Source organism: Ovis canadensis, chromosome 1, assembly GCF_042477335.2.
Source record: "Ovis canadensis isolate MfBH-ARS-UI-01 breed Bighorn chromosome 1, ARS-UI_OviCan_v2, whole genome shotgun sequence".
Taxonomy (NCBI): Eukaryota; Metazoa; Chordata; class Mammalia; order Artiodactyla; family Bovidae; genus Ovis; species Ovis canadensis.
This window is the reverse complement of record NC_091245.1, coordinates 71064317-71076700: the sequence shown is the minus strand read 5'-3', so window position 1 is coordinate 71076700 and position 12384 is coordinate 71064317. Positions and strand designations below refer to the sequence as shown.

The following is a 12384-nucleotide window of genomic DNA, read 5'->3' as shown; positions in this document are numbered from 1 at the left end:
AGTGGAACCCCTCTCAGGGTGTTATATCTAGAAAGACCAATTAAAGGCTACATAATCTACTCTGCCTTCATGTTCACTGATGTGATGGGAACAAATTTCCTGCTTTTACTTCTATAGCTCCAAACTATTCACTCATCTCATCTTTCTCTATATTTTGTTTGTTCTCTTATCTCCACTCTTTTCCTTCTTTGGATAAGAAAGTTAATGCTCATTATAAGACTGTAAATATTATATTAACTAATCATTATACATTCTTTATTTCAATTATTATGAGTGAGATCATAAAAATTATTCTTTGCTTTAACTATAAAGATATTCTATGTCTATCTTTATTTTCAGAATATGGACAATACAAAACACTGAATTTGTACAATTGCCTCTTACCTTTTCCAGTTTTTCAGCCACTTTTTCTTTATAATGTTGGAAAGCTTTACTTAGCTCTTCAGCATTATACAGTGCTTCATTCCTTTGTCGTTCAGCTCTAAAATTAAAAAACAGATAATTAATAAAAGTAAAGAATGCTCTGTGCTTGTGTACTTAAGTTCCAAAGTAACCTGTATTTAATTATAATAATTAGAGAGAAGCAGATTTCTCTGTGTTAAAAAAATGAGTATAAGACTTAAAATGAAAGATGAAGATTAGACTACAATAATTTCCTCAATATAAGATATCTACATGAAAAACAAAACAGAACATAAAATACATAAACTCTGAAACATTTTTATGTGTTGGCAATGTTTTTTGCTATCTGGAAAAGACAGATTAGAGAAGTAGCCTGAGGCTATATGATAGATCTCAAAATTCAGGTATTACAGAAACAGTCCACGGTCTAGTATATCAAAAATACTCAGTAAATCTTGTGATCTTTGCAAAGGCCAAGTAATTTTTAAAAATGTATTTCAAATGACAGTAACTTCTACTGATATAAGATACAAAATTTTAACAACAAAATCCAACTACTACCAACCACGTTGTCTCACCTCTCAGTTGATTCTGATCTTTCCTCATATCTCTCACACTGAACTGAGAGTACTAGGTTGGAATTTGGTCAATTTCACACCCATATCTAAAATTTCTTCTATATTCAAACCTATTTTTAACCCCATTATTTTAAAGTTAGCAACTCTTCTCTTATCCAAAGTGAATTCCTTTATCTATACACTAGATCTTAGTTCTTTCCTTTCAGGAACTTATAATTTTTTATTTTCAGAGTCTTCTCTATGGGCTTACAAATTCGAGTCAAAGTATCTCACAGGACTTTCCCGAGAGTCTAATGGTTAAGATTCTGGGTTTCCAATGCCAGAGGGCACGAGTTTGATCTCTTGTTGGAGGAACTAAGAACCCACATGCCACATGGCACGGCCAAAAAAATATTTTAAAAGATAAAGATAAAATGTATTTTCTAAAAGAGAGAGAAAAAATAAAGTATCTCTTACTTCTTGAATATAAGAGGTTCTGAAATTTGGAGAGCAATTGCAGATTATCTGAGCTATCTACATGGATCAAAGTTTCAGATTTTAAAAAAAGGGGGGATTTATCTGAAAATCTAAGAGAATATATTCCATTCCTTCATTGATATAGCTAGAATTCAGAGAGCAAAGGATACCTGCAGCATTTCTCAAACAAAAACCTTCACAGATCTGTGCTTTCCTCTGTCATCTTTCAAGTCAAACTTATCCACTTTACACTTAACTACTCTTCCTTACCACCAATTTCTTTAAAAAGGGCTTAACATTTTCAGCCACACAGAAAAGAATGGATAAATAAACCCATATATTCTCAACCCAACTTTTATGAATCTTAAACTCTTTGCTATTTTTATTTCACGCAGCCTTTATCTTAAGCAAAGAAAATATCACAGACATTACAGAGTTAACAATCCTGTGTATTCCCCTCCAAACTCCATTCCCCTGACTTCTACCACAGAGGTAACACTAGTCTAACTCTTTATTATTACACATTCTGTATATTCATAGGTTAACCAAAAAACCCACAAACAATACATCACAGCTTATGTATTTTAAGAGGCATACTGTTTTCACATTTTTAACACCTCTTAAACTGGTAGGTTATTTTAATTCTGATGGCATACCATAGTTTCATGATGGTATTTTTTAATGATTACTAAAATAACCGACTCAATGGACATGAGTTTGAGTGATCTCCAGAAGTGATGAACAGGGAGGCCTGGTGTGCTGTGATTCATGGGGTTGCAAAGAGTCGGACATGACTGAGCGACTGAACTGAACTGAACTGAACTGAAAATAATGGTACACCTTAAAATCTGTGCAATCTTACATTCAATGAAGGACTGTACTTTCTTTTAAATTTATTTTTATCTGGAGGATAACTGCTTTACAATATTGTGTCGGTTTCTGCCAAACTTCAACCTGAATCAGCCACAGGTATACATATGTCCCCTCCCTCCAGAATCTCCCTCCCACCTGCCACCCCATCCCTTCTAGGCTTTTTTCCATGTTTTTATACTTCATATTAATGGCACCACAATGTATATATATGTCCTTCTACACACTACTTTTATTAATTATCATCAAGATCTATCTATGTTCACCCCTGTGACTCTAGTTCATTTCTTAAAAAATCTAGTATATACTATTGTGTGGTATAAAAATAGTATAATTTGTTCATTCATTTCTTTGTTTGCTAAGCACTAAGGTTGCTTCCAGTTAATACCTCGTTGCAATGAACATCTCTGGTGCATAGCTCCTTGGCAACAGGTATGAGAGTTTATTGAAACCTAAGCGCACTGGAGGCCCACATGTGTGATAAGTCACTTCAGTTGTGTCCGACTCCTTGCACCCTATGGACTGCAGCCTGTCAGGCTCCTCTGTCTGCAAGTACTCAGCCTGTGCACCTACAGACTGTGCACCTAGAGCCTGTGCATAGAAACAAGAGAAGGCACTGCAATGAGAAGCCTGCACACTGCAACTAGAATAGCCCCCACCCTGTTCTCTGCAAACTAGAGACAGCCGCCTTACAGCAACGAAGATCCAGCCCATCCAAAAATACAAATAATTTTTAAAATCTTCTTAGTATTAAAAGAAAAAATCTTTCTAACTAGCCACTTTACACTACTGTATCTGGCATGGTTTCAATTCCCTGGGGCCTAGAGTCAGTGGCTTGGGTTCAAATTCTCCCTCTAGCACTTTCTAATGGGGTGACTTTAACTTCTAATTCGGTTTCCTCATCTATAAAAGCAGAGTATTATCAATCTCATATGACAAGAGGAATAAGTAAGTTACACACCAGAAGCACTTAGAAGCATTTACATATAATAAATGTTCAGTAAGTTACTGCAGTTACTATTAAATTTAAAACTTTTGCCAATCAATTAAATAATAGCGTGAAATGACTATAGCTTTATAAACTTACTGATTTTAATTTACATTTTTGATGACAGTAAGGTCAAGCAACTTTCATGTTTCATTGGCCTTTTGAACTTCCTGTCCTTTACCTCTTCAGATTCTTTGTTTTTTATTACTGTATATCCCCTACCCCATGCCATCCCTCCTGAGAAACCTGTATGTGAGTCAAGAAGCCAACAGTTAGAACCTTACATGGAACTGACCAGTTCAAAATTGGGACAGGAGTACTACAAGGCTGTATACTGTCGTCCTGCTTACTAAACTTATGCAGAGTATATCATGAGAAATGCAGGGCTAGATGAGTTACAAGCTGAAGTCAAGACTGCCGGGACTATCAATAACCTCAGATATTCAGATGACACCACCCTTATGCAGAAAGCAAAGAGGAACTAAAGAGTCTCTTGATGAGGGTGAAAGAGAAGAGTGAAAAAGCAGGCTTAAGAATCAAAAAAAGATCTTCACGACCCAGATAATCACGATGGTGTTATCACTCATCTAGAGCCAGACATCCTGGAATGTGAAGTCAAGTGGGCCTTAGAAAGCATCACTACAAACAAAGCTAGTGGAGGTGATGGAATTCCAGTCGAGCTATTTCAAATCCTGAAAGATGATGCTGTGAAAGTGCTGCACTCAATATGCCAGCACATTTGGAAAACTCAGCAGTGGCCACAGGACTGGAAAAGATCAGTTTTCAGGGGGAGGGAAAGATGGCGGAGGAATAGGACGGGAAGACCACTCTCTCCCTCACAAATTCCTCAAAAGAACATTTCAACGCCAAGCAAACTCCACAAAACAACTTCTGTAGGCTGGCAGAGGACATCAGGCAACCAGAAAAGCAGACCATTGTCTTCAAAAACAGGTAGGAAAAAATATAAAAGACGAAAAAGGAGACAAAGGAGGTGGGGAGGGAGCTCCGTCCCGGGAAGGGAATTTTAAGAAGAGAGGTTTCCAAACACCAGGAAACACTCTCTCTGCCAAGTCTGTGGCGAGCCTTGGAAACACAGAGGGCAACATAACAGGAAGGAAAAATAGATAAATAATTAAAACCAAGAGATTACAAGCCCACCAGTAACTCCCCCAGCAGAAAAGCAGCACAGACGCCTGCATCCGCCATTGGGAAGTGGGGGCAGGGCAGGGACGCGCGGGAGGCGCGGGCTGCAGAGCTTTGTAAGAATCGGGCAGGAACGCCCCACGTGCAACCAGAACGATCTAACTTGGGCTAGCAAACCAGACTGTGGGATAGCTACCACGCGAAAAGCTCGAACATAAGACACCGCCAGGACCGAGCACAGAACAAAGGACGGAACGGAAAAAGCCGGCTGCAGACCATCCCCCGCCGGGGACAGGCAGCCAGAGCCGTAAGGACTGGAAAGGGGCAATTGCAGACCCGGAGAGACTTTACTTACCTAACTGCAAGCAGGCTCCTTTGCTAAGACTTCTGGGGGTGCTGGACAGTCACAGTCTGCCTCGTGGGGTGTGCCAGCAGTCCACCCAGAAAGCTGAGCAGCAGCGGCAGAAAAGGTGACAAGCCGCGGCGATCGTGCTCGCCAAACTCCTGAGCTACTCGGACCTGGGAAGGGCACAAAGCGCAGTCCCAGCCGAATCTGTGCCTCTGAGGGCTGCCTGAGCGACGAACCTGAGCAGCTTGGACCGGGGAAGTGCACGCAGCCTAGGGCCGGCCCCAGACGGTTCCCGGCTGAGCATCGTAGAGCCGGAGAGGTTTGTGTGCCGCGAGAAAGGACAGGTCAAGCGGGGCAGAGATACTGTGTGCACACGACAGTGCTATTTGTTTGCAGCATCCCCCCTCCCCACAGCGCGACTGAACTAGTGAGCCTAAAAAACCAGCAAACAGAAGAAGTTAAACAGAGGGAACCACCTTGGAAGTGATCCCACACGGCCCATAACACCAGAGAAGGGCCAGAAATATTTTTATTATTTTTAAAATCATTCCTTTTTTTGTTTTTTGCTTTTTTGTTTTTTTTCTTTTTTTTCTAACTTTTTTTTAATTGTTAAGTCTTCTATTTCTCCTCCAATTTTTATTTCTATAACCTATTATTACTATTTAAAAAAAAAAGACTTTTTTTTTTTAAGGCAAACACCATATATAGTCCTTGGATGGTTGTTGGTGGTTTTTTTGTTTGTTTGTTTGTTTTTAATAATTCTTTTTTTTCTTTCTTCCTTTTTCCTTCTGCTTTTCTTTAATATTGTATCTTTGAAAATCCAACCTCTACTCTAGATTTTTAATCTTTGCTCTTAAGTTTTTGTTGTCAATTTTGTACATTTAAAAACCCAAAAATCACTACCCAAGTTTACCTGAGAGCGAGATTACTGGCTTGACCACTTTCTCCTCCTCTGGACTCTCCTTTTTCTCCACCAGGTGGCCTCTGTCTCTTTTCTCCCCTATCTCTTCTCTATCCAACTCTGTGAATCTCTGTGTGTTCCAGATGGTGGAGAACACCTAAGGAACTGGTTATTGGCAGGATCTGTCTCTCTCCTACTCATTCCTCTCTCTTATCCTCCTGGTCACCTCTGTCTACTTCCTCCCTCTCCTCTGCCCCGTATAACTCTGTAAATACCTCTGAGCAGTCCAGACTATAGAGCGCACATAAGGAAGTGACTACTGGCTAGCTTGCTCTCCCCTCTTTTGATCTCGCCGCATCTCATTCCAGTTACCTCTAACTACCCCCTCCATCTTCTCTTCTCCTTGTAACTCAGTGAACCTCTCTGAGTGTCCCTCAATGTGGAGAAACTTTTCATCTTTAACCTAGATGTTTTATCATCGGTGCTGTATAGATGGAGAAGTCTAGAGGCTACTGTAAAAATAAAACTGAAAACCAGAAGCAGGAGGCTTAAATCCAAAGCCTGAAAACATTAGAGAACTCTTGAATTCAGGGAACATTAAGCAATAGGAGCTCATCAAATGCCTTCATACCTACACCGAAACCAAGCTCCACCCAAGGGCCAACAAGTTCCAAAACAAGACATACCACCCAAATTCTCCAGCAACACAGGAACACTCCCCTGAGCTTCAATATACAGGCAGCTCAAAATTATCCCAAAACCTTTGATGTCTCATAACCCATTACGGGTCACTCCACTGCACTCCAGAGAGAAGAAACCCAGCTCCACCCACCAGAACTCCAACACAAGCCTCCCTAACCAGGAAACCTTGACAAGCCACTGATAGAACCCCACCCAAAGTGAGGAAGCTCCATAATAAAGAGAACTCCACAAATTACCAGAATATAAAAAGGCCACCCCAAACGCAGCAATATAACCAAGATGAAGAGACAGAGGAATACACAGCAGGTAAAGGAACAGGAGAGTTGCCCACCAAACCAAACAAAAGAGGAAGAAGTAGGGACTCTACCGGAGAAGGAATTCCGAATATTGATAGTGAAAATGATCCAAAATCTTGAAATCAAAATGGAATCACAGATAAATAGCCTAGAGACAAGGATTGAGAAGATGCAAGAAAGGTTTAACAAGGACCTAGAAGAAATAAAAAAGAGTCAAAATATAATGAATAACGCAATAAATGAGATCAGAAACACTCTGGAGGCAACAAATAGCAGAATAACGGAGGCAGAAGATAGGATTAGTGAAATAGAAGATAGAATGGTAGAAATAAATGAATCAGAGAGGAAACAAGAAAAACGAATTAAAAGAAATGAGGACAATCTCAGAGACCTCCAGGACAATATGAAACGCTCCAACATTTGAATTATAGGAGTCCCAGAAGAAGAAGACAGAAAGAAAGATCATGAGAAAATCCTTGAGGAGATAATAGTTGAAAACTTCCCTAAAATGGGGAAGGAAATAATCACCCAAGTCCAAGAAACACAGAGAGTTCCAAAGAGGATAAACCCAAGGTGAAACACCCTAAGACACATATTAATCAAATTAACAAAGATCAAACACAAAGAACAAATATTAAAAGCAGCAAGGGAAAAACAACAAATAACACACAAGGGGATTCCCATAAGGATAACAGTTGATCTTTCAATAGAAACTCTTCAGGCCAGGAGGGAATGGCAAGACATACTTAAAGTGATGAAAGACAATAACCTACAGCCCAGATTACTGTACCCAGCAAGGATCTCATTCAAATACGAAGGAGAAATCAAAAGCTTTACAGACTAGCAAAAGCTGAGAGAATTCAGCACCACCAAACCAGCTCTCCAACAAATTCTAAAGGATATTCTCTAGACAGGAAACACAAAAAGGGTGTATCAACCCGAACCCAAAACAATAAAGTAAATGGTAACGGGATCATACTTATCAATAATTACCTTAAACGTAAATGGGTTGAACGCCCCAACCAAAAGACAAAGACTGGCTGAATGGATACAAAAACAAGACCCCTCTATATGCTGCTTACAAGAGACCCACCTCAAAACAAGGGACACATACAGACTGAAAGTGAAGGGCTGGAAAAAGACATACCACGCAGATAGAGACCAAAAGAAAGCAGGAGTGGCAATACTCATATCCGATAAAATAGACTTTAAAACAAAGGCTCTGAAAAGAGACAAAGAAGGCCACTACATAATGATCAAAGGAACAATCCAAGAAGAAGATATAACAATTATAAATATATATGCACCCAATATAGGAGCACTGCAATATGTAAGACAAATGCTAACAAGTATGAAAGGGGAAATCAACAATAACACAATAATAGTGGGAGACTTTAATACCCCACTCACACCTATGGACAGATCAACTAAACAGAAAATTAACAAAGAAACGCAAACTTTAAATGATACATTAGATCAGTTAGACCTAATTGATATCTATAGGACATTTCACCCCAAAACAATGAATTTCACCTTTTTCTCAAGTGCTCATGGAACCTTCTCCAGGATAGATCACATCCTGGGCCATAAATCTAAACTTGATGAATTCAAAAAAATCGAAATCACTCCAAGCATCTTTTCTGACCATAATGCATTAAGATTAGATCTCAATTACAGGAGAAAAACTATTAAAAATTCCAACATATGGAGGTTGAACAGCACACTTCTGAATAACCAACAAATCACAGAAGAAATCAAAAAAGAAATCAAAATATGCATAGAAATGAATGAAAATGAAAACACAACAACCCAAAACCTGTGGGACACTATAAAAGCAGTGCTAAGGGGAAAGTTCATAGCAATACAGGCATACCTCAAGAAACAAGAAAAAAGTCAAATAAATAACCTAACTCTACAACTAAAGCAACTAGAAAAGGAAGAATTGGAGAACCCCAGAGTGAGTAGAAGGAAAGAAATCTTAAAAATTAGGGCAGAAATAAATGCAAAAGAAACAAAAGAGACCATAGCAAAAATCAACAAAGCCAAAAGCTGGTTCTTTGAAAGGATAAATAAAATTGACAAACCATTAGCCAGACTCATCAAGAAGCAAAGAGAGAAAAATCAAATCAATAAAATTAGAAATGAAAATGGAGAGATCACAACAGACAACACAGAAATACAAAGGATCATAAGAGACTACTACCAGCAGTTGTATGCCAATAAAATGGACAACGTGGAAGAAATGGACAAATTCTTAGAAAAGTACAATTTTCCAAAACTGAACCAGGAAGAAATAGAAAATCTTAACAGACCCATCACAAGCACGGAAATTGAAACTGTAATCAGAAATCTTCCAGCAAACAAAAGCCCAGGTCCAGACGGCTTCACAGCTGAATTCTACCAAAAATTTCGAGAAGAGCTAACACCTATCCTCCTCAAACTCTTCCAGAAAATTGCAGAGGAAGGTAAACTTCCAAACTCATTCTATGAGGCCACCATCACCCTAATACCAAAACCTGACAAAGATGTCACAAAAAAAGAAAACTACAGGCCAATATCACTGATGAACATAGATGCAAAAATCCTCAACAAAATTCTAGCAATCAGAATCCAACAACACATTAAAAAGATCATACACCATGACCAAATGGGCTTTATCCCAGGGATGCAAGGATTCTTCAATATCCGCAAATCAATCAATGTAATTCACCATATTAACAAATTGAAAAATAAAAACCATATGATTATCTCAATAGATGCAGAGAAGGCCTTTGACAAAATTCAACATCCATTTATGATAAAAACTCTCCAGAAAGCAGGAATAGAAGGAACATACCTCAACATAATAAAAGCTATATATGACAAACCCACAGCAAACATTATCCTCAATGGTGAAAAATTGAAAGCATTTCCCCTAAAGTCAGGAACAAGACAAGGGTGTCCACTTTCACCACTACTATTCAACATAGTTCTGGAAGTTTGGGCCACAGCAATCAGAGCAGAAAAAGAAATAAAAGGAATCCAAATTGGAAAAGAAGAAGTAAAACTCTCACTGTTTGCAGATGACATGATCCTCTACATGGAAATCCCTAAAGACTCCACCAGAAAATTACTAGAGCTAATCAATGAATATAGTAAAGTTGCAGGATATAAAATCAACACACAGAAATCCCTTGCATTCCTATACACGAATAATGAGAAAGTAGAAAAAGAAATTAAGGAAACAATTCCATTCACCATTGCAACGAAAAGAATAAAATACTTAGGAATATATCTACCTAAAGAAACTAAAGACCTATATATAGAAAACTATAAAACACTGATGAAAGAAATCAAAGAGGACACTAATAGATGGAGAAATATACCATGTTCATGGATCGGAAGAATCAATATAGTGAAAATGAGTATACTACCCAAAGCAATTTACAAATTCAATGCAATCCCTATCAAGCTACCAGCCACATTTTTCACAGAACTAGAACAAATAATTTCAAGATCTGTATGGAAATACAAAAAACCTCGAATAGCCAAAGCAATCTTGAGAAAGAAGAATGGAACTGGAGGAATCAATTTGCCTGACTTCAGGCTCTACTACAAAACCACAGTCATCAAGACAGTATGGTACTGGCACAAAGACAGACATATAGATCAATGGAACAAAATAGAAAGCCCAGAGATAAATCCACACACATATGGACACCTTATCTTTGACAAAGGAGGCAAGAATATACAATGGAGTAAAGACAATCTCTTTAACAAGTGGTGCTGGGAAAACTGGTCAACCACTTGTAAAAGAATGAAACTAGATCACTTTCTAACACCGCACACAAAAATAAACTCAAAATGGATTAAAGATCTAAATGTAAGATCAGAAACTATAAAACTCCTAGAGGAGAACATAGGCAAAACACTCTCAGACATACATCACAGCAGGATCCTCTATGATCCACCTCCCAGAATTCTGGAAATAAAAGCAAAAATAAACAAATGGGATCTAATTAAAGTTAAAAGCTTCTGCACAACAAAGGAAAATATAAGCAAGGTGAAAAGACAGCCTTCTGAATGGGAAAAATAATAGCAAATGAAGCAACTGACAAACAACTAATCTCAAAAATATACAAGCAACTTATGCAGCTCAATTCCAGAAAAATAAATGACCCAATCAAAAAATGGGCCAAAGAACTAAATAGACATTTCTCCAAAGAAGACATACGGATGGCTAACAAACACATGAAAAGATGCTCAACATCACTCATTATCAGAGAAATGCAAATCAAAACCACAATGAGGTACCACTTCACACCAGTCAGAATGGCTATGATCCAAAAATCTGCAAGCAATAAATGCTGGAGAGGGTGTGGAGAAAAGGGAACCCTCCTACACTGTTGGTGGGAATGCAAACTAGTACAGCCACTATGGAGAACAGTGTGGAGATTCCTTTAAAAATTGCAAATAGAACTACCTTATGACCCAGCAATCCCACTGCTGGGCATACACACCGAGGAAACCAGAATTGAAAGAGACACATGTACCCCAATGTTCATCGCAGCACTGTTTATAATAGCCAGGACATGGAAACAACCTAGATGTCCATCAGCAGATGAATGGATAAGAAAGCTGTGGTACATATACACAATGGAGTATTACTCAGCCATTAAAAAGAATTCATTTGAATCAGTTCTGATGAGATGGATGAAACTGGAGCCAATTATACAGAGTGAAGTAAGCCAGAAAGAAAAACACCAATACAGTATACTAACACATATATATGGAATTTAGGAAGATGGCAATGACGACCCTGTATGCAAGACAGGAAAAAAGACACAGATGTGTATAACGGACTTTTGGACTCAGAGGGAGAGGGAGAGGGTGGGAGGATTTGGGAGAATGGCATTCTAACATGTATACTATCATGTAAGAATTGAATCGCCAGTCTATGTCTGACGCAGGGTGCAGCATGCTTGGGGCTGGTGCATGGGGATGACCCAGAGAGATGTTGTGGGGAGGGAGGTGGGAGGGGGGTTCATGTTTGGGAACGCATGTACGAATTAAAGATTTTAAAATTAAAAAAAAAAAAAAGATTCACTGAAAAATCCTTATCTGAATGAAAAGACTCCCCTCCCCTCCACCAAATTCCCATTAGTTTCTCTGTATTTTTAAATATCAAAGACCTGGGAAGTACAAGCACCTTCTTAAAACAAATGCATTTATATGACAATACTTTAAAATTTGTTTCTTGAAGTTTGCTGAATTGTTACATGATTTTTCTTAGTCCTATCCAGATTTACTTTTTTAAAAATGCATATGGATACTTTTAAACTGAATCGTTGCTATTTCAGATGTCATTGATTACTTTGAAGAGCAGAGGGGCTTCTAGGTTTTAACTACTCTTCTAAATGAAAAGGAGCAGGTTTGAGCTTTGAAGCTAGTTAAATTGACTTCAACCTAAATACCCTGTAAAGTATTATAACCAACTGGAATGTTTCCTCAAGTGTAAACATAACTTTTACCTAAGGAAATGGCCAAGTATGTTGGCCAAATTATTTTCTGAAATGCTGTTGCTTTATTTAAGTAAGTTATGTTGTAAGTGCAATAAACATACTTCTAAACAGCTAAAAAAAAAAAAAAAAAAAAGATCAGTTTTCATTCCAATTCCAAAGAAAGGCAATGCAAAAGAATGCTCAAACTACCACACAATT

At 38.3% G+C, this 12384-nt stretch overlaps 1 protein-coding gene across 6 annotated transcripts in view; it reads right to left on the bottom strand.

The window, feature by feature from the left end:
• CCDC18 (coiled-coil domain containing 18) overlaps positions 1–12384 on the bottom strand; it is a 116680-nt gene that overhangs the window by 84440 nt on the left and 19856 nt on the right. For all 6 annotated transcript variants that reach the window (XM_069597994.1, XM_069597992.1, XM_069597997.1 and 3 more), the window contains one exon: positions 385–481. In XM_069597994.1, the coding sequence (XP_069454095.1) occupies positions 385–481 (97 nt within the window). The remainder of the gene's footprint in view (positions 1–384; positions 482–12384) is intronic.